This window comes from Musca autumnalis, unplaced genomic scaffold, assembly GCF_047663935.1.
Source record: "Musca autumnalis isolate F117 unplaced genomic scaffold, ASM4766393v1 scaffold_4, whole genome shotgun sequence".
Taxonomy (NCBI): Eukaryota; Metazoa; Arthropoda; class Insecta; order Diptera; family Muscidae; genus Musca; species Musca autumnalis.
This window is the reverse complement of record NW_027411977.1, coordinates 164,428,550-164,453,013: the sequence shown is the minus strand read 5'-3', so window position 1 is coordinate 164,453,013 and position 24,464 is coordinate 164,428,550. Positions and strand designations below refer to the sequence as shown.

General features: G+C 34.0%; 1 protein-coding gene across 7 annotated transcripts in view; it reads left to right on the top strand.

Annotated features, from left to right (window-relative positions):
- Positions 1–24,464, top strand: part of kug (FAT atypical cadherin kugelei) — a 651,494-nt gene that overhangs the window by 586,821 nt on the left and 40,209 nt on the right. For 5 of the 7 annotated variants that reach the window (XM_073986279.1, XM_073986278.1, XM_073986280.1 and 2 more), the window contains one exon: positions 18,962–18,988. The exons of 1 other annotated variant lie outside the window; for it this stretch is intronic. In XM_073986279.1, the coding sequence (XP_073842380.1) occupies positions 18,962–18,988 (27 nt within the window). The remainder of the gene's footprint in view (positions 1–18,961; positions 18,989–24,464) is intronic. One more of the 7 variants, XM_073986282.1, reaches the window with a different exon arrangement.

Genomic DNA, 24,464 nt, shown 5'->3' with positions numbered 1-24,464 from the left:
TATTTACCTCCATGCCGATAGTTAAACCCACACCCATTCATATACGCACAAACACACGCATTGGCAATAACAAACAAAACAAAATTACAATAGCCACCACAAGAACGATTCCGTTGAAAAAAAGAGCGAGATGAGCGAATAAAACAACACGAAAGGAACTATATAAACGAACGAGTCGGATATCGTTCCAATCGTTCCAGTGTCGGAATAGTTCCAATGAACTAGTTCGTTCCGGTACTACACAACTCTACTAGCAGATAAAGCTGTCTCCAGGTCATGTGTTCCCGCCAACACGTCATCAACGTACATACATTTGCGCAAAATGTGCGCTGCGAGTGGGAAATCGGCCTCGGTGTCTTCTGCTAGTCAATGAACGGAAAGAAACAAAACGATTCCCGTAGCAATCACACGAAGCCACAAACTTTTCAGCTTCTCTGAATCGTTTCATTCTCACAACCAAAACAAAAACACAAACTTTTCAACTTAAAAAATGGAAACAGTACGATTGCTGAAATGTAACTTCGGCTATGCTTTGCCGAGTTGTTTCATTCACCACCGAAACGACAAGTACTTTTGGGAAACGTTTGCAGTGCGAATTGTCAATGACACACTGAGGCACACACACATGTGATTGCTTAACAACCCTATAAGTTATCATCAGAATACTTGGTCATTTAGTGTTGCCAATGTTACGATATTATTGTAAGTTTGATATTCCTTTATCGTTTAATTGGTTGACATAGTTTCTCAAAAAAATAGTCGTTTATACTGAAATCGGTTCAGATTGGGATATAGATCCATATACAGCTAATAAGACAATAAATTCATTTTAATATATTATTCGATTTCATTAAAAAATGTGCCGATTTTTATGAAATAAATTTTGTGTATTATATTATTATTAGTACTATTGAGCGAAAATACTCTAACTACATTCCTAACAAATCATTAACTTTATATGAATGTAACATTTATTATTAAATTTTCACACACACATTTGATAGCATAACAACCCAATAAAACAACATCAACAACCACAGTGAATTTTATCAACCACCAAACGTTTTTGATTCATTCACATGTGTTTAGTAATATTTAGTTTTCTACCTTTTGTTGTGGAGTTGAGTACTTTTCGCTTTTCGTTTTGTTCGTACTCACGAATGTAAACAAAACGAAACTAAACAGCGAGCTCGGTCAACGAGGGTTATGTTTCGTTTTGTATTGTTCCTATGGAAAATACGAAACGATTGGAAATTTTATTTAAAGTATTTTTACGTACTCTGCTGCTAGTTTTAATAGCGTTCTAATTGCTAAATAGGGTGCACAATTTACACCAAAAGTCACCGTATGTAATTCAAAGTCTTGGACCGGTTTCGTGGGGGAATCACGGAAGTGAATTCTCTGAAGCGAAGCATGTTTTGGATCGACGCGAATCTGCCTATACATCTGGGTAATGTCCGAATTGAAAACATATTTAAAAACACGCCACCGCAGAATCAACAAGACTAAATCAAGCTGCAAAGTGGGTCCGACATAAAGCAAGTCGTTCAAACTATTCCCGCTAGATGTTTTGAAGGAAGCCTTAAAGACTACCCGAAGTTTAGTGGTCTGTTTATCAGGGTTTATGACGGGATGGTGAGGCAAATAAGAAGATAAAGTATCAGTAGAGGAACTGGGAGACACTAACCTCATGTGGTCAAGATCTAAATATTCTTGTCGGACCGCGTCATAAACAACCTTAACGTCCGATTTTCTCAATAAAGACGATTCATTTCTAAGGTATTGCTTTAAAACCCAAAAATTTCGTAGGATCTATGTCAGGTTTAATTGGCAGTGTTACTATATATCTACCGTCCGACATTCTACGCGTAGTTTTTATATAATTATCTTCGCAAAAACGGTCTGAAGGAGACATCATATTACGTTTCGGAGGTTCCTCTAGCTCCCAAAAACGTAAAAGAGTTTTATTAATGTTGTCTTCTTCTATCACGTCAATTATAGTCGCGAATGTTCGAAGCTCGGTCGTGGGGACAGGACCGCTAACTAACCAACCAAACACTGAATTTTGGGCCAGCAAAGTACCAGAAAGAATGGGTCTACAACCATCTAATAAAATCTTCGGATAAAGATCAGCACCTAGTAAAAGATCTACTGGCCGAGAGTCAAATAAGTTGACATCAGCAAGCCGCAAATCAGGTAGTTGTGCTCTTAAATCCGAGCTGACAGTAAATGAGGGAATATTTCCAGAAATCAAAGGCAAAACCAACGCCGTAGTCTTCAAAATAACACGGCTATCGAGAGGACTTTCAATTTTCAACGAACAATTTTTTCGAGAAGTGGTCTATACAGTACAATTCACACCGGAAATAGAAGCAGTAGTGGAATGCACAGGAAGTTTTAAACAATTCTTAAGTAGCTCAGACAAGAATGACGACTCAGATGCTGGATCTACAAGCGCCCTAGCCGAATAGGAAACACCATGATGAACAATATTTACCATTGCTGTTCCTAGCAAAACCGAATTGTTTTGTGCTACATGAAAGGATTGATGAGGTAGACACCCAGCCGATGTGGATGGCCTAGGTTGCTCCGATGAAGAAGGGGAATCGACAGATCTTGAATTTGTCGCGACTGTATTACCCGGAGCCGAAGTATTTGATTGGGTATCTAGGCGATGTAATAAAGTGTGATGAGGTTGATTTCATTTGGAACAACGACGACTACTATCACACTTTTTTACTCCATGTCCTCTACGTAAACAATTCACACACAATTGGAACCGTTTAACTATTTTATACCGTTCCGTAGAGGACTGATTTTGGAATCGCCGACATTCGAATAATCGATGACCTTTATTTGGACAAAGCACACAACCAGATTTTCTCGACGATTTAGGATCGTTGGAAATACGAGAAGGTTGAGAGGATGCCGAGGAATCTGCATTAGTATAATGCGATTGCATTTTTTAGTTGTGCGCTTTGCGTCATTTCCGCGCATGTCGTGAAGACACATGAGCGTTGGATCCGCTCCGACAAAAACGCATCTAAATCTTTCCACGAGGACAAGGAAGACTTATTTTTCGCACTTTGTTCCCAAAAGGTTTGTGTGAGCTTAGGAAGCCGTTGCAGGCACATAAATACTATGATCGGATCCCAATTATCCGTCGAAATATCGTAAATGGGCATTGCCGACAGGCATCCATTTATGCCACGCTGTAACGATTTCGAATTCGCACAAGTTTCACTATCAAGAACAGGAAGAGAGAAAAGGATTTTTAATTGATTGTGTACTATAACACGAGGATTGTCGTAAGTGTCCTTCAAAGATTTCCACACAAGAACCAAAGTACTATAAGTTAATGGAAATTTGGAAACTATCTCACGAGCTTCTCCACTAGTCTTCCAAACCAAATAACATAAGCGTTCAACATCGCTAAGCCGAGAAGATTTAATATAAATGGCTGTGAATAAGTCGCGGAACGTGGGCCAAGAATGAAAATCGCCCTCAAAAATATCCACATCACACGGTGGAAGTGCGAGGTTATGAACGCTATCACTGGGAATATCATCTAAACCAAGACTCCTAAAAGACAAAGTATTAGGAGGATCAACTTGGGTTCCCACTTCACGTGAAGCCTGAGTAGAAGTACTAAGATTATCTCTCGCTTCCAGTGGACTAGCAATCGATGTGGACTAGCAACCGTTTTCTTAAACCGTTTTAAGGAAAAATTTTAGTACGCGCAAATATGGAGATCAAAGGCTATAACTCAGAAGTTTGACCTACGGCGGAACTATCCTTCCGGGTTCATCACATTTTCTTCATCGACATTCATCGCCAAAAAGAATTTTTCACCCCCCAGCCTTTGATCTCCATATTTGCGAGTACTAATATTTTTCCTTAAAACGGTTTAAGAAAACGGTTTTTTTGTTCTAGAAATGCAACTAGCAAAGTTGTCATAAGCGAATTAATTTAATTTGATTGACGACTCTATAAGATTTTTAATGGTATACATATAAGTTTAATCGGTTACTTAAAACCGGTTCAAAAATCGATTTTAATGTCGGAATATCCGGTTCAAAAACTGAGATAACCGGATCTATCCTCCAAGAAAATTTGTTATTATCATGTTCATCAATACAAGAGCTATTTGTGGTAAATATTTCAGAAGCACCCCAGATGTCTACATAAGCAATAACCAATTGTTATGTCTACATACCTATGCATAAACAATAACGAATATACAGAAAAACAAAACATAGTTTAATTCCGATCCAAGTCCGAATAAATGTCAAAAATGACAATGAAAACGGGACAAAATCGATTAGTTGTCAAAGAGAACCGTACCTAAATTCTTCTGAGCAACATTTTTGTATAATATTTGGATGCTTAAATATCTCACCTTGTGGTACTTTCACCACGGTTCAAGAAATAAAGGACGAAAAGGACATGAAAGGCATCGAGTTAGAAGAATGCAGTGTTCTACAAAAAGATTCGCCAATCGATTTGACTGCACACATGTCACCTCAAAACGATGCTAAAACAACGCCAAACAGAGATATGGAGTTATTTTCCCAAGTAATATAGGGAAAAAATCAAAAACGAAAATTTCCATTTGGGTTCTTAGTATACTAATCAAGGTCTTTCATCTCCAAAAGAAATTTTCCACCCCCAGACTTTGAGTTCCATTTTGTGTCAAAGTGTTATCTAAACACACGAGCTTTCAGAAATTTCACCAAATGAATGAAATCAAAAAGATTTGCCAAAAAAGTGAAAAACCGCAAAAAAATCGAAATATTTGAAGGAAAAAGACAAAAGATCGATTAAAAATCACAAAGAAATCGAATAAAAAACTCAAAAGAATCAAAAAAATCAAAAATATATAAAAGATCGAAAATATATGTATATAAAAAATCAAAAATATATATAAATATTCCATAAAATTCAAATATTTTATTCTCAAAATTGAAAAAACCGTAATTTCACTTACCGAAACCGTACAAAAATTCAAAATTTTTAATTAAAATTATTATTTTCAACCGAAAATACCGAGATTTTATGATTTAGTTCGCGAAAATACCTCAATTAGGCTCACTACTACCGATTGTAGGGTGAATGTGGACCAAAAAACCACAAAGCAAAAAATAAAAATAATTGATTTTCACAAAACGGTCAAAAAATTACTTTATTTATTGAAAAGTCGAATTGACCGAGTGTAGGGTGTACACGATTTTTTAATTTCCAAAAATATTCAAACAACACTCCCGTATCACGATCAAAAATATTTACTATAAAATATTTCAATATATTAAATTATTATTTTTGCGTGTACTAAGAAAAAATTTTCCAACAGGGATGTCGAAAAAATTTCCTACTGGGATACCACTACTCAACGAAAAAGAAAAAACAACACAGCTGGTGTGGGGGTATACAGTGTGTGTGTATCACAAACGAAGCAAACAGTAAACGACCGACCGACTGACTCAACGATATGAGTGTACGTATGTATGTTTATACTAAAGCTGGGTACACATTGTCAGTTTTGAATGACAGCTTTGTTGTTGCTTGCTAGTGTGGCCGTTCATTTTCGTCATTCATCATGCAACCACAAAATATTTTGTGGTTGCTGGACGGTTGGACAGTTATCGATAATTGCAAAAAATCGTCATTCAAAACTGACAATGTGTACTGTACTTAATGTATGTTGGTCTCTTGCTAATAACCAAACAAACGTAAAGGGATTTTTATGCAAATTATGTGGGGAATAAAAAATGCAATTTTGGCACAATTAATTTATCAAAATGTGTGGTTCTTTTTGCAATAATTTTAAGGCACTTATTAACAATTATTCATATTAAATTTTGTGCACTACTCCACCACAATTTATAGGATAAAATACGAGTATTTTTACGATAAAAAATAACAAAAAATAAATGTCACTTATCCCTTTTTGTTTGTTTGGAATTTTTTCTTTTTCACTTGTAACACTATGTAGGTATGTAATTTCGTGGTAAAGGCACACGACAAAACGATTGATACGGGAGGGGGATGCGAAACCCGTTGTAAGACGGCCAAACAGCGGTCACGACACCAACAATTGTTGTTATTTTTTCACTTTAAATTTTATTTATTTTGATATTCTCACATAAAACACTTTATGTATACTGTATGGATGTTATGTTGTTTGCTGCGAAATAAGAGCAAACAGACCGATTAACAAAGGCACCGACAACAACACCGACGCAATCGCGGCTCGAAGTGACCAAATGTTTACGTCAATGTAAATAAAAAGAAAAGAGAAGAAAAATAAAAAGGCAGTTTTTTTTCGTTTTGTAATTTGTATTTGACTAGAAGTCAAATGAGCTTTATTGAATAAATAAAAAGAGGATTTTGGTAACGATATTACCTTGAATAAATAAAAGAGGGTTTTGGTAACGATATTACCTTGAATATTTCCAACGATCTTGCAGAGGGCTTACAATAAAGCTTCGATAGCGTTCAACGATGCGATGGGAAGTAAAAGTAGATGATGAGAGGTGGGAAAATGTCAAAAAACTCAACGAAAGAATTGTCGTTAAAATCTGCAATGTTAATGTTACAAGGGTGTAACAATAAGGAGCTTGCAGATTTTAACGATAATGTAGGCCACAACAGATTGGCCGTTGTAAATGAAACTAATAATAAAAATAAACTATTTAACTTAAACAGATACATTTAAATAAGAATTAATAATTTCTTAGAGTTATTTAAAATACGTTTTGGAGAGATAGAAACATAATACGTTATATTCTCAAATACAGACTTGTATTTTAACAACATAAAATAATTCAATTAATATATATACTATAACAAAAATAGAACAAATTAAATTCATGGATGAATATTAACATAAGAATTTTTACGCTATTTCGCTGTTTAAATTATGTTTTTCAGTTTTTAAGTTATTTCTTAAACAACAAATAAACAGGTCAGATGATACCAAAAGTCGGTGGACCAAGTCTTCGGTTGTGGCCTTTCTGGAAATAAAGTTCTGGCGGTATTTCCGTTTATCCTTAAGTCGTGTCTCTCGTGCGCCTTCCAATAGTTGCCCAATAGGAAGTATACATGCTTCTATTATAGCTTTTCCATGAAATAACACCTTATGAACTGTGGCTGGCATATTATACCACCTATAATTGCCTAAAAAACTTACACGTTTCTTGTGCGTATTATCACATTTGTCTGAATGTATTGATTTACCAGACAGCAGACATCCCAAAATAACTCGAAATCTTGTTATTAATTTCATGCGGTGTTTATTTTGTTAAATATTAGCAAATTATATTTGTCAATATTAAACAATATATAATTCGGTCGGAAAATGTATCTTTGAATGACAAAATACCTAAAATCGAGGGTACCGTTATATGAAAGTTCTATAAAAAAGTGGACCAATGTCCACAATTTTTTGTGCAAGTTTTTTGACCCCTAGGAATCCTAAATGCAAAATTGTAGCCACTTCGTTCCGAAAATGTATTAAAACACTCTAAAATACCTGAAATCGGGCAGTACATCATCGTGGACCTATACATCAAAACGTGGACCTATATATACAATTTTATATAAAACGTTATATTTCAATTTTTAGCTAGATCGGTTGGTTATTGTAGGTAAAATCCTGAAAATACATAATATCGGGTGGTACCCTTATAGGGGGGCTATTTCCCGGCGTCGCACGTGGTCGCAATTACTCTATTGAGGAATTGATAGTTCGAGAGCTCCTCTATATTTGAGTACATTACAACAGTGGAACCCCGTGGAACTTATATATATATATATATATATATATATATACTTTTAAAAAAGAACTAATTAAAAATATACAAGAAAAAATGTTCAAAACAAAATAGGGTACTCTACAGAACAGGAAAGCGAATACATTTACATCTAAGCACAGTTTAATAAGTCAGGTTTCGTATTATCGGATAGCAAAAATAACCATTAAAAAATTCCAATAACTCGTGATAAAATGGTCCACACAAAATCGACGAATTTCCTTGAGATTTTAAGTATTTGTTTTAACGAAAATAAGGTACCGTTACTTCAATTATAACGGTACAACCAACAAAATTTTTAATTTTCTCTCTTAGCTAGCATGTTTTCTACCCTCTTATGTAAAATTTTTGGGAATTTTCCACAATTTCTTTTTTGCATTTTTGGCACAAAATATTGAATTTGGACACACTGTGCAACGGTAAGCAATGACTTCTCAGTAAATAAACGCAGTAATTCTGCCGAAATCCCTTTGTTTCTTTTTTATACCCTCCACCATAGGATGGGGGTATATTAAGTTTGTCACTACGTTTGTAACTACTCGAAATAATCATTGTAGACCCCACAAAGTATATATATTCTTGATCAGCGTGCAATTCTACATCGATATAGCCATGTCCGTCCGTCTGTCCGTCTGTGGAAATCACTCTAGCGTCCGAACGGATTGACGTAGGTTGATGAAATTTTGGGAAAATATGTTATATTTACGTAGGACTTTTGGTATTGAAAGCGGGCTATGTAGGTCCACGCTTTCGTTTAGCCCCCATACAAAATGACGCGTGACGCGTCGTCGTTTTAAGGAATTTTTAAGATATTTGGCCCATTTTACCACCAAATTGGTTGTAATTTGGTACTTTGTGTCTCCAGGGGCCACAAAATATTCCTACCAAAGTTGGGTTATATAGGTCCACGTTTTGGTATAGCCCCCATATAAGGCCCCATATAAAGTACGCGTCATTTTAATATATTTTGAATGTATTAGACCCATTTGACCACAGAATCGGTTGTAACTTTGTATTTTGTGTCTCCAGAGGCCACAAAATATTCCTACCAAAGTTGGGTTATATAGGTCCACGTTTTGGTATAGCCCCCATATAAGGCCCCATATAAAGTACGCGTCATTTTAATATATTTTGAATGTATTAGACCCATTTGACCAAAGAATCGGTTGTAACTTTGTATTTTGTGTTTCCAGAGGCTAAGAAACATTTCTACCATAAAATGTTTATATAGGTCCACGTGTTGATATAGCCCCCATAATACAATATATCCCGATTTTCGATATTTTGAACGTTTTAGCCTCATTATCACACCGATATGGCTGAAATTTGGTATTTAGTCTTCTTTAGGCGTATAAAACTTTCCCCCAGAAATTTGTAGGTGTAGGTCCACGCCATCATATAGCCCCCATGGAACGGTACCTTCCGAATTTCGGTATTTTGAAGGTTGTGGCCACATTAATCCACCAAAACGGCTGAAATTTGTGGTGGAGGGTATAAAAAGTTCGGCCCGACCGAACTTAACGCTTTTCTTACTTGTTTTATTTTATGTTTCATCTAAGGATTTCCCGCTTATACAATTGGAGCTAATTATCAACCGCTATTAATCTACAGTCCATTTTCCATCCGCAGATTGACTAGTCCAATTGTACAGTACTCTAGTACTTTTTTCCATTTTTTGCTAAAAAACGTACCCTTATTCCAAAAACTAGAAAAAATGCGCTTTTATCTAAACAAAAATTGCGATGACTAACTCTAGCTCCTTTGTTTTTCTGCTAGGCAATTTTGGCCGAGTAGAATCACCATATTTGGACACGTAGATTTTGACATTTCTGATTGAGTTTTTGAAATTTTTCCATTACCTACATTTGTATAGGAAACCAACTTATGTTGTAATAGGAATGCTGGGTTATTTGACATTTTCTCACCTTGTGAAAACTCATTTAAGTCTTATTAGATTTATTGCTGCGGCAAAATATCTGGAGAGTCACAATAACATAATATTCTGCAAAAAAACGACGTTAAACGACAAAAAACTTAATTTAGAAGGCTTTTTGATTATTTTTCCAAATTTAATTGACGAATTTCGTCAATAAAACACTTGCATATTTAGCATAAATATCGAAAATTTGACCCCCAAAACGCCTAGATCCAAAATTTGAGTCCAATCGGATAAGAAATAAAAACATGATAAAATCCGATGTCTAGTAATCATGGTACAATCATTACAAGGTAGGCCACAGCAAACATCTGATTACAAGTTTTTCTTGTAGTCCACTTATTCTTTCAAATTAGAATATCTACACAATTTGTATACGTGTGTGTTCTGTTTTGAAAAATATAACAATCTATTTTAAACATAATAAAATTCAATAGGAATAAAAATTGTTATTTCAACACTTATTGAAATGAAATTTATCAAAATTGTGATGTAACAAACCTTTGAACATACTCGTATACAGAAGCTGACTCTGTTTGAGTTATGTCATGTTCACACGAGCGTTTCAATTACGTTGTTCGCCTGTCGAACGACGTGCACGAATTAACCCGTTTCCATGACGCCATTCGTAATTAACAGAAACATAAACAAAATTTCCTTAATTTTTGTTTCCGTGTTTTCACGAAAATTTGAACCGAAAACACATAAAATATACATTTAATGAATAGGAAAAGCAATAGACTTTCCTTCAAATGTATCTTCTATATTTAACTATACACATTTCATTAATTTTTTCCATAAATTCTGAATAATTTTGTATTTTCCATCTTTGTGTTTATTTCAGCTTTAGTCCATATTTTGTTGTAATTCAATTGTTTGAATAACAACAAAATATTTTAAAGTGGATATGAAATTGATTAGTTGCGGGCGAAGGGTAGGGAATACTATAGTTTCAGTTGTCACCAAACAACTTCATCAGTTCCCTTTTTCGCCGACTCTGTATCGATAAACAGGTCAATAAAGCCATCTAGCAAATTAAATAAAATGAGAAATTTGCTGTATGGCCCTAAAGCTGTTTACCCTACAATTTGAGTCGAACTAAAGAATTTCATATCCACCACTGTTTTTATGTCGTCTTTGCTTCGCAAAGAATACGAACATAGGAGTGTTGCTTCAATAAGCGGGGGTAAAAACAACATGAAAGTTGTTTTTGCATTACGCATTGGTCAACAAGGCCGTGCTGATGCCTATTATTGTTGTTGGCGTTTTTTTTTTATTGTTGGACTGCAGAATTTTACATCTTTGTGTTTATTTCAGCTTTAGTCCATATTTTGTTGTAATTCAATTGTTTGAATAACAACAAAATATTTTAAAGTGGATATGAAATTGATTTTCAATATATTTTTATATGTTTCTATTTTCAAAATTAAAGGAGAGAGACATGTCAAAACAATGTTTGTGTATACAGACTTTGAGTTATTTGTTTCCTTTTTGTTTCTAATTTTTTACGCGATTTTGAACTAATGGGCAAGAAATGTGTGTGGAGTTAAGAAGGAAACACAACAATCTTCCTTCTACATCTATATAAAATGTTTAGTTCATTAATTATCATTCATCTTTTTCCTTTTTTCTAAAAATGTTTGTGTTTTCAACAAATTTTTCAGTTTTGAATTTAGACATGTCATAATAATTTTTTGATAAATTCTCTCATTTGTTAGGGATGGGACAAACTTATTTGTCGTTCAGAGAGTATTTCTAATCGAACAACGTAGAAAAATCGTCGTTCGTTCATAGAATTTTGTTTGGAGAAATAAGTAATTTATTCGTAGTTATGGGTCGAACAACGAATAGAGAACGAACGACGTACCGTGGAAACGGGCTAGTAATGATCCAAAAAATCAAATAAACAGTACAACCTGTTGCATATTTATTTATAGTAATTCTGACAGAATAAGCAAACGCACCAGGCCTTGTTTTTCGCAATTTTGTCGAACCTGCCCTACCTTCTAGATTATTGTACCATAATGGCAATCTTGTTGTGCACGATGTTGTCACAATGAAAATAAACCAAATAAATTTAAATATTTCACACACTTTAAATCTTAAAAATTCCAAACTAATGCTTGGTTTACATTCGGCATCGTTTCGTGATTTCGTAGGCTTTTCGATGATTTTGCATACAAAAATGAAATCATCTAATTTCGTGATATCAGCGAAGTCAACATACAAATCTCTGTACTCATAATATACATCCCTGTTCTTGCCTAAAAAAGTGCCTAAATTTGCAACACTTTTCACGTATCACAATAACAAGGTAGAACATATTAAATTTGTTTGTTACAATGTTAATTATTGTCGTGTTCCTGTACTTTTTTCATGGTAAAATTAGCAAATGAGTGAAATGTCAAAAATGCGGAAAAATGGAAAAAATTAAAATTGCAAAATTTCTAGCAGAAATGTCAAAATCAACGTATATATCAGACAATCAGATGCCAGCAAATAAGATGCTAGTTTCTATTCGCCCAAATTTGTATAAAAGAACATTTTATTCTGCTTTTTTTTTCTTTAAAGAGATGTGCGAGTTTAGAACGGGAACGCATTTTAGCACAAAACTGAAAAAGAAAATATTGCAAGTAGTACATTTTGCAGGTTCTGGAACACGGTAAAATATTTTTTGTTAGTATTGTACCATGGTATAATAAGAAAGGTATGACAGAGCTCACAGCTGATTACAATTTTTTTTTCGTTAGTGACCGACTTGTGTCAAACCACTTTTTATATGTTTTGTTTTGATTGTTCACATAATGACATATTTCACACAAACATAATCAGCGAACGTAAAAATACCTTAAATAACATTTCCAATCGTTTCGTTTCGTATTTTCCAAACAAAAACAAGTTTGAAGTTTGTCGCTACTGACAATTTTGAAAGAAAGCGGGCATACGTGTAGGTTTGATTTTCTATGTTTTTTTCGAACATGCTCTACCTTCCTTATTCTACCATGTATTGTACACAGTAATTATGACATATGTACATTAGGGCGGCCAAAAAATGACAATATTGTTTTTTTGAAACGCCTACCCCCTAAGTTGTTTCAATTTGATCCACAAACCTTATGTATGAAATTTTATTGCGATCGGTTAACGTTAACCCGTGCCCACAGAGGGATCTTTGTTTCCATAGTAATTTGTATGGGACCAAAGGTCGATTTTTACGAAAATGCTCTAAAGGCCGCATTTATGGTCCAATCGATGAAAAACTTTACCAGTTCATTATTGTGGCTAAATAACGATGTCTACAAAAATTTATGACGATCGGTTAAAGATAACTCTTGCCCCCTGACCGATCTTTATTTCCATAATGCCTTGTATAGGGGCCAAAGGCGAGTTTTCAGGAAATCGCACTACACAATTATATTCCAATTTGTGGGCCAGTTTTTAATATTAGCCCAAATTACCTGTAATTGGCCATATATGCACATTGGAGCAAAATCAAAATCTAGCCCAATTTTCACAAATTTTTGTTGGATTCGTTTTTACAGTGTTTTATTTAACTTGCCTTGGTGTGTGTTTAGTTCAAATCTGGTAACTCATTTTTGACACGGTTGCAGTTGACCAACCGAACTAAAACTTTGCACACTTCTCAGATTTGGATGACAATACACGAATATGAAATCAAAACCAATATTGGTCCATTTTTACACTGTTTTACAGTGTTTTATCTAATTTGCTTTTCAAATCTGGTAACTCATTTTTCACATAGTTGCAGTTTACCAATCGAACTTAAAATTTGCAAACTCTTTAGACTTGGATGACAATACATGAATATGAAATCAAAACTAATATTGGTCCATTCTTACAGTGTTTTTACGGTGTCTAACTTGACCCCCTTTTCAGTTCTGGTAACTGATTTTTAACACGGTTGCAGTTGACCAATCGTACTAAAACTTTGCACACTTTTCAGATTTAGATGACAATACATGAATATGAAACCAAAACAAATACGGGTCCATTGTTTCCTATAGCCCCCATATAACGGTACCACCAGATTTCCGGTATTTTGCTTTTCAAATCTGGTAACTCGTTTTTCACGCAGTTGCAGGTGACCAATCGTACTTAAACTTTGCACACTTTTCAGATTTGGATGACAATACATGAATATGAAATCAAAACCAATATTGGTCCATTTTTACAGTGTTGTACAGTGTTCAATTTTACATGCTTTTCAAATCTGGTAACTCATTTTTAACACAGTTGTAATTGACCAAGCGAACTAAAACTTTGCACACTTTTCAGATATGGATGACAATACATGAATATGAAATCAAAACCAATATTGGTCCATTTTTACACTGTTTTACAGTTTTTTATCTAATTTGCTTTTCAAATCTGGTAACTCATTTTTCACACAGTTGTAGTTGACCAATCGAACTAAAACTTTGTACACTTTTCAGATTTGGATGACAATACATGAATATGAAACCAAAGCCAATATGGGGCCATTTTTTCCTGTAGCTCCCATCCAGCGGTACCACTCGATTTAAGGTATTTTATTGTCATTTTAAGCCCGTATTGGCTGTTTTTTGACAACTAGGGTTTCCAGTGGTAGAGAAACGTACCCATTAAATATTATGGACATAGGTCCAGGTTTTGGTATAGCCCCCATATAACGGTACCGCCCGATTTCAAGTGTTTTAAGGATTTTATCTTCATTGTGACATAGGTCCAGGTGTTGGTATAGCCCCCATAGTACGGCTCAACCCGATTTCAAGCGTTTTTGTCTTAATTTTTGTGGGCCAAAATGGCTGTAACTTTGATTTTGAATTCCCAACATTTTCACCAAAAATTGTGGACATATGTAGGTCCAGGTTTTGATATAGCCCCTATAAACAGCACCACCCAATTTCAGCCATTTTAAAGTTTGTATCTACATTTTCGGCCTAAATTGGTTATGGGGATCCGTTGAAAATGGAAAGAGCATGTTGAGAGGGGAAAGTTCGGAGGAGGTTGTTCGGCGGTGGTTTTTCGGAGGTTCGGTGGAAGTTGTGTATCTAGGATCCAAGCTTTTCGAAGAAGGGCAAGCATATGTGGCATTGAGTCGTGTAAGATCGCTGGATGAATTAAGAATAGAAGAACTGGATTGCTCGAAACTAACAGGAAAGAAGCCATGCAATAAAGAAGCGTTGACTGAAATCAATAGGATGAGAAACTACCAACCTAAATTTTTACTAACATTATACATTTAATTAATAAATGTAATTTATAATCTCAAGTATATACAAATAAAATTGAAAATCTGAAAAATGTATTTACAAAAAAAAAAAAAAAAAAATAATTATAAAATTAATAAGTTTCAGCGTACTACTATTTCTAAATGCACTAAAAACTAGAAAATAAGTGTATAATTAAAAAAATTAAGTAACAGTGTTTTATTTATAAATGCACTTAAAAGTAGAAAATAATTTTTCATGATGGAATCTCTCAAATAAAACGCTTGCATTTGAATTAAAAAATGTGACAATATTGAACGGCAAGCGTTTTATTTGAGAGATTCCATCATGAAAAATTATTTTCTACTTTTAAGTGCATTTATAAATAAAACACTGTTACTTAATTTTTTTAATTATACACTTATTTACTAATAAAGTTTTTTTCATCGACTGGAAAATATTTGTGGCCCGTAAAGCAATTTCCTAAAAACTCTCCTTTGGTCCCTATACAAAGTATTATGGAAATAAAGATCGGTCAGTGGGCAAGGGATATCGTTGACCGATCATCATACATTTTTGTAGACATCGTTTTTGGCCACGATAATGATTTAGTAAAGTTTTTTCATCGATTGGACCATAAATGCAGCCTTTAGAGCATTTTCGTGAAAATTGACCTTTGGTCCCATACAAATTAATATGGAAACAAAGATCCCTCTGTGGGTACGGGTTAACGTTAACCGATCGCCATAAAATTTCATATATAAGGTTTATGGATAAAATGGAAAAAATATGCGCTTCAAAAAACCAATTTTGTCATTTTTTGGGTAGCCCTAATATATATATATACACAATTTTACGATGATTTTTCGAAATAAAGCAGTACATTTCCATATTGTTTTATATTTTTAACGGCAATTTAAATTTGCAAAAAATTGTTTGAAAATTCATGTTCAATCAGCAGCACATATGCATTCACATTGTATTTCAGAATTTCGTGAAATACAGTGGGCAAGGGTTATCGTTGACCGATCATCATACATTTTTGTAGACATCGTTTTTGGCCATACAAATTAAGTATAAAGCAGTAAATTTCCATATTGTCGTATATTTTTAACGGCAATTTAAATTTGCAAAAAATTGTTTGAAAATTCATGTTCAATCAGCAGCACATATGCATTCACATTGTATTTCAGAATTTCGTGAAATACAGTGGATTTCGGAGAATACGTTTAAACAAGCTATAAAGGTGTGCCTAAAAATAGGTTATATGTAAAATATGCGTCTTAGTTGCAAGTGCACTGTATATATTAATTTTACATATGGCCACAGAACGTGTCAACAGCAGGTATCAGGAAAATATCGAACTATCATATGACATACATATGTATTTTCCATTTTTTAGTTGAAGCTTCATTTTAGATCAGTGGGAATTATAGTGAAATACCCTTCAGTGAATCCCTTGGGGGTACATATTTCCAAACAATATTTCTCGCATGTGGCAAAAAAGACACAATTACAAGCAATCGTAAGTAGCAAACGACATTGCTCAAAAGAAACTGCAAAGCTCAAAGAACTTAAATAAAACATATCTTGGAAAATTGTAATCTTTACTTTCACGCGGCATGTTTGGAGTCATTTTTCCAAATCTTCAAATATTTTCCATTAAAACTTTTGATATTATTTTAATTCAACACTGAATACGGAAAATTGATTTTATGTTTTTCATTACTAGAATTCAAAAAATTGTGTTATCTTAAAAATTTGTACTCTCTCTGAAGTTCGTTTACGTCGCACAATGGTTCGGAAATCGATTTTCCTGGTCAAAAATCAAAATTTAGAGCAAGTAGAAACTATGAACTCTAGGGGAGAACCCATTAATAAAATGTGTGTTGATTTTATTTCCATATACTGTAATGTAGGTTTTTCAATGTTCCTTGAACTTATAAAAACTAACATAATTTTATTTTTAAATGAGTAGTGTAACGCATGTTTTAATAACACAGTGCTACAGTGGAAATGTGCAGGGGTTCTGATGCATAAATTCGGTATTGTGGGAGTCCATGGAAGACGAAAATACCTTTGGTTTCTTTGGGTCACTTCGTTTTTCGATTTTATAACGGTAAATGTAGTGAAAAACGGGGTTTCTTGGATTTTCAACTTTAAACGGACATAACTTCTTTTTTCCACAATAGAAATTTGCAGCTAATTTTTTATTTAAAAGGTGAAAATCATGGCTTTCAAAAAAGCTAAAAATCGCGTAGCAAATGGTTATGTAATAGTGATTTAAGTGTGACAAAAACGCATTAAAAAACAGGAAAATGCTTTTCCTGGTGCTCTAGGCTGCGTAGAAGACACCAAACTGCATAATTATTTACTTTTACCAAGAAGGAAATTTAGTTAGCATTAGAAAATGGGGAAAACCAATAAAATCGGTTGAAAAATGCGTGAGTTATGGCATTTTTTGTGTTTAACTTTTTGGGGTTTCCTTTATAAAAGTTGGTACCTTGGTGCGTAATTGGTACCTTGGTTGCGTAACTAGACAAATTCAAACTACAATCATACGCACCAAGGTACCAACTTTTATAAAGGAAACCCCAAAAAGTTAAAACACAAAAAATGCCATAACTCACGCATTTTTCAACCGATTTTATTGGTTTTCCCCATTTTGTAAAGCTAACTAACCTTCTTGACAAAGGTAAATACTCGTAATTATGCAGTTTGCTGTCTTCTACGCAGCCTAGAGCACCAGGAAAATCATTTTCCTGTTTTTAATGCGTTTTTGTCACACTTAAATCACTATAACTCAACCATTTGCTACGCGATTTTTAAAAATTATAGCCATGATTTTCACCTTTTAAATAAAAAATAAGCTGCAAATTTCCAAAGAAACCAAAGGTATTTTCGTCTTCCATGGACTCCCACAATACCGAATTTATGCATCAGAACCCCTGCAAAAAATCTTTGTCCACTTTTGTAGCACAGTGTAATTAACTAACTAGCTGGTGAAGTAGATTCTGTAGCTGGTTTTCAATTCCCCTCTCATATCCCATCATGATGCGGATCATGGTGTGTACGCGATCCCTACGCAAAAGGGAGGTCGGCTGGGGTGGGAAAGTGAGGCGTGGGAAAGTTCGTAAGGTAGGTAGGATTGTGGCCTTTAAAAATCGTTTTAATAAATTACCGTAGCGTTTACACAACATGAGCTATTTTATCTTTCCTCAGGTACTAAATTTTATGAAATTCCACATTTTGTGGAACAATATGGAACAAAGTTATATTTTCACAGAAATCTGCCTATACATACTTGTGTACCCGTCCCGTTCCGTCCGTTTAACACTTTTTTCAATTTATTGAAATTACATGGGTAAAAATGTGTGTTTTTCTATACCGTTTCCATATGAATTACAGCTTTTTGACACAAATTAACATTTTTTTGAGTATATGAGTTTTTATACGAGTTATATAAGTTTTATGAAAACGCAAGAAGTATTTTTTTTTAATTTTTGAAAAAAATTAATTTTTATTGTAAAAATTCTTTTACAAATTTAAAAAAAAAATTTCAACATTTTTCGATTTTTTTAGTTTTTTTTTTTTTTGGTAATTTTATTATTTATTTGTTGATGTTTGACCATCTTTAATCATCTTTAACCATCTCATATTTTGATGAAAAATAGTTAAAAAACTCAAAAGCTTAACTTTGACCTTGAATTTCTCTGCAACTACCAGACCGAATTAATTCGTCTGAAAGGTGATTGTATGTGTAACAAAAAAAAAAAAAAGAATTATGAAAATATGTCTATCCGTTCAAAAGTTACAGAATTTTGACCAGGGAAAAACGATTCTGAACCACTGTGCGTCGAGATTTATGGGTTGGAATGAATTCTGTTTGTATACATACAAATGTAATGTGAGAATTATACATAAAATGGTTTTGTAAAAAATACACCTAAACATACATATGTCTGTTAATGATTACCGTTTTCTATTTACTATCCTAATCCTAGCAGTGCCTTTCAGATGTGTAACTAAATGTAAGTAATAATATACCATTCATCTCACAAATCTTTATTACATTGTATTGTATGCATAAAAATTCGGTTGTTATTTTAGTATATTAAATTATGCATACATGTTATTCTATTTGAAGGTGGGTTGGAGGCCTACATTATGAACTATATGCACGTTCGGACACGAACCATAGTTTTACTCTCAAAAACTCATGAAAACGACAATTTTGTAAAACAAAGTTCGAACACGCGCTAACATGCGCTCGAGCATTCATTACACATGATTATAGAAAATTTTACATTGTTTAATTTTTTTGTTCGTTCCTCCCAATCGAGGAGCGCGTACAGAACTATGTCCGGACTAAAGCGTGTTAGTTGTGGCTACAGGAAATACAATAGCAGGCGAAATGAATAGAATGTTAATATTAGTTGTATAACTTAAGAACTTCAAGGTTCCTAACATAAAACATCTTGCAAATATCAATTACGAGGGGAACTGGAAAGGGTTCTTGACTAATAATGAAAAAGCGAATATTTATCACCAATAATGGTTGAAGCACTTTTTTGCACTCCGTTTGAGACATCTGCCAGCATCTTCTGGCGACGAAAATCTACCATTTGCTTCGAAGTGCTTCTTCATTGAACAACTTTTGTTGGATTTGGCTCGCCTTCGAAGACCCACACGGTCGTTTGCTGCTTTGTTTCGGGCTCATACGCAGAAATCCAAGATCCGTCTGTGACGATCTTATCAACGCCATTTGAAGCACCGCGATCGTATTTATTCACAATTTCTTCGCACAAATCGACAAGAGCCTCATTTTTGCGGTCAGGTTTACGGTATATAACATGGCGATCTTGCATTATTCGTTCACAAAATGCCATTCAATCATTGGTGAAAGTGATCTGGCATGTCATCTTTTTAGCATCTTCATCGATGAATTTTATATGAGCGTGGACCCAAACAGATGCTGTTCATTTTTGGATCCAAAGGATGTCATTTACACCAATGCTTTGACATGTAATTTTCACCAATGCTTTGGCATGTCATTTCCACCAATGCTTTGGCATGTCATTTTCACCAACCATTTACGAGAGTTTAATAACGTTGGATGTGTTTTCGAGTCTCCGACAACATCAAGCCTATTGTAAATAATTAATCTTATATATTTAGACAAGTGTGTGAATAAAAACACAAAATTCATCTCTATTGGATCGATGGAATGGGTTCAAATGCTGATGAAAATATCGGATCTTTCACGACTTCCTTTGCATGGGTTCAAATGCTGATGAAATGATCGGATCTTTCACGACTTCGTTTGAACCAATGCAAAAGATGACATGAAATCACGTCATCGCATGGAACCCCTTCCTTCAAATTTTGCTGGGAATATGATATACATACCCATGGCACGTCTTAATCACGTAATTATAATTTATAATACTCAAAATAAGCATTTTTACTAAGTCCGACATGGGTCTCCTATCTAGATCAATCAAACCAAAAATTAAATTGAAAAATTGCTTCCACAGAAGTAATGGTCCATTTCACCCGCTAAACACTATCCGATCATTATGCTAAATTAATGTCATCTTCCTTGACCCAAACTCTTACCACATGCAAAATTTGTTAAGTATTGAACTATAACTACGATCTCTAGTGTGATTACGGTTACACAACACACAATTAAAACTGTGAGATACATGTATACATTAGAGTTATGGATTTTTGGCATTTTTACTCAAAACTGATTTCCTGTAGTGAGAATGAATGAACTTTTGCCCATAAATGCCTAACATAACATTTTATTCATTCCATTTTATTATAAACAAGTTTCCACACAAACCACTTTGAAAAAATGGTATGAAATGAAAAAAAAAATTCTCAAAAATGTATTTCCTGTTGCACTAGTGAATGACCTTTTGCCTATTAATGACTAAAATAACTTTTATTCCACTTAAATATGGAAAATGATCCCGCACAAACCACTTTTAATTTTTATGATATATGAACTAAACTTATATATAATGCAAAATGATATATATGTAATAATACGATGATAAAATTAGTGAGAAACGGCGGTCATGTCATTTTGGTTATTTCGTGTGCCCATATACCTTGTTTTCAGTTAAATATCTGCTTACAGTGACTTCAAAACATTTTTAAAAGTTCTGAAAAATAAAAATTAAATGATTTTTCAAAATAGTCTGGCTTAATCCCATTGTTGTTATTTTAATATTTAAAACAACTAGTTTATTAGTGAAGAAGGTTTGGCATTGTTCGCCAAGGGGTAAGGCAGGGAAGACTAGTTTCGATCCTCGCCACAGGATCTCATCAGTTCTCTTTTTTCTTGTTTGTGGATATTCTCCACCGAAGTTATTTTTCAATAACTTCTTCAACAAAAAACTTTTTATACCCAAACATCGATTGTCAGCTCGAAGTATAAAGGTGAACCAAGAAAAAACATCAATGAGAAGTTTTTCTTTGGCAACGTCACACAACCCCGACGAAAGTGTTTGCAAAACAAAGCAAACCTTCTTCCACTCTTATATGTCGTTGAATTTCAACGAATGAACATAACAAAATGCTGTTGGTAGCTTATACCAACCAGAACATTGGTGGCGTTTTTTATTGGGATAGCTGTTACAATTTTGATTTTAAATATTAAAACAACAACAATGGGATTAAGCCAGACTATTTTGAAAAATCAAAATTGTAACAGCTTGAAATATTCGGAAATTAACTGGCTAATTGGAAGAAACTCCAACCTATCACTACAAAACGATATTCTTATATATAACCAGATTCTAAAACCTGTATGGTTATATGGTATTCAAATTTAGGGATGTGCAAATGTGCAAATCAAATTCAAAAATTTCAAAACATAGTACTGCGAAATATTGTCAATGCTACGTGGTACATAAGAGTTAGCGACCCCCAAAGGGACCTAGCAGTTCCAGCAGTCAAGGAAGAAATTACGCCTCAAGCGAAAAAACATCAATAGAGACTTCACGTCCATCACAACAACCTAATTCTGCCAATACTCAACGTAGAAAACATGCACAGAACACTCAACAGGTATAAACCACATGATCTTATTGATCGATTTTCCCGGCAAACTTAATTTACTGTGTAAACGAAGTCTGCTTAAAACAAATATATAAATACAAATTAAAGTCACAAATAAGTTACTAGTTAGTCCAGGCGACTAGTCGTAACATTAGTTTAAGTATTGTATACTGTAAATGCTTAAATAAAAACAAGTGAGCAAAGGCTATAGTCGGGACGGGGCCGACCATGTGATACCCTACACCACTACCCCTGTGCATAAGCTTTTCACTGGTAAACATTTCTTTTAGGAAATATAAACCGACTACCACCAAAAATAATATGCCTCTTTGTCTCTGGGACCCCCATAAGCAACCAAAATTTCGTGACCATCCGACCAAAATTACGACCTGTAGCTTGATTGCAAAAAAATGGAAGAATTGGATGCATTACCGACTATTGTGGTATCTCCCTTGTTTGTCCACCTTCGCCAACTGCTTTACACCAATGTAAAGGTAATATTTTCTTCTTCCATTGACAGGCTTTGTCGTTGGAATACCCCTACTAGAAGCCAATATATTCACAAAGAATAAAACTTTGAATTTGTCTCCAAATGAGTTTTTCCCCATTCCGACCCCTAAATATTATCCGGCTATCACCAAAATCAATAGGCTTCTTCCTATGTGGGACCCGCATCAACTCCCAAAAAATTCGTGACGATCCGATTAAAATTGCGACCTGTAGCGTGATTACAAACAAATCGGAAAATGGGATGCATTACCGACTATTGCGATATCTCTGTTGTTTGAGCAGCTACGACAACCTACTTTACATCGTTGTAAAGGTGATATTTTTTACTTTCCTTGCCAGGTTTTGCTTTTGATATACCTCTTAAAGAAACAGAGATTTTGGCTTTGAAATAAAACGTAGACTTTTTCTCCAAATAAGTTTTTGCCCATTCCGATCCTTGAATATTATCCGACCATCATTAAAATCAGTAGACTTCTTCCTCTGTGGGACCCCCATTAACCCCCAAAATTTCGTGACCATCCGATCAGAATTGCGACCTGTAGCGTGATTACAAAAAAATCGGAAAATGGGATGCATTATCGGCTATTGCCATATCTTTGCTATTTGACCACCTACGACAACCTACTTTACATCGTTGTAAAGGTGATATTTTTTACTTTCCTTGCCAGGTTTTGCTTTTGATATACCTCTTAAAGAAACAGAGATATTGGCTTTGAAATAAAATGTTGACTTTTCTCCAAATAAGTGTTTACCCATTCCGACCCCTAAATATTATCCGACCATCACCAAAATCAATATGCTTCTTCATCTGTGAGACCCCCATTAACCCTGAAATTTTCGTGACGATCCGATCAATATTGTGACCTGTAGTGTGATTTCTAAAAAAAATAGAAAAATGGGATGAATTACCGTCTATTGCGATATCTCCGTTATTTGGTTACCTACGCCGACCTAGTTTGCATCATTGTAAATACGGGATCTTCTACTTTCACAGTCAGGCTTTGCTTTTGGAAAATTTTCAACCAAAGCTGTGATATTTGTCAATAAAATTAAAATCGCAAAAATGAAAATTGGGGTTTTATTTGCTACTATTGTGATATCTTCGTTGTTTGTTCACCTACGAGCAACTAATTGACATCATTAGAAAGGTGATATTTTCTGCTTTCATTGTCAGGTTTTGCTTTTGGTATACCCCATATAGAAGCTGAGATATTGGCTTTGGAAAAAAACGTTGTCTTTTTATCCACCTAAGTTTTTTGCCCTTTCCGACCCCTAAAAATTATCCGACCATCATCAAAATCAATAGGCTTCTTCCCCTCCGGGACCCTCATCAACATCCAAAATTTCGTGACGATCCGATCAAAATAGAATAGAATAGAATAGAATAGAATAGAATAGAATAGAATAGAATAGAATAGAATAGAATAGAATAGAATAGAATAGAATAGAATAGAATAGAATAGAATAGAATAGAATAGAATAGAATAGAATAGAATAGAATAGAATAGAATAGAATAGAATAGAATAGAATAGAATAGAATAGAATAGAATAGAATAGAATAGAATAGAATAGAATAGAATAGAATAGAATAGAATAGAATAGAATAGAATAGAATAGAATAGAATAGAATAGAATAGAATAGAATAGAATAGAATAGAATAGAATAGAATAGAATAGAATAGAATAGAATAGAATAGAATAGAATAGAATAGAATAGAATAGAATAGAATAGAATAGAATAGAATAGAATAGAATAGAATAGAATAGAATAGAATAGAATAGAATAGAATAGAATAGAATAGAATAGAATAGAATAGAATAGAATAGAATAGAATAGAATAGAATAGAATAGAATAGAATAGAATAGAATAGAATAGAATAGAATAGAATAGAATAGAATAGAATAGAATAGAATAGAATAG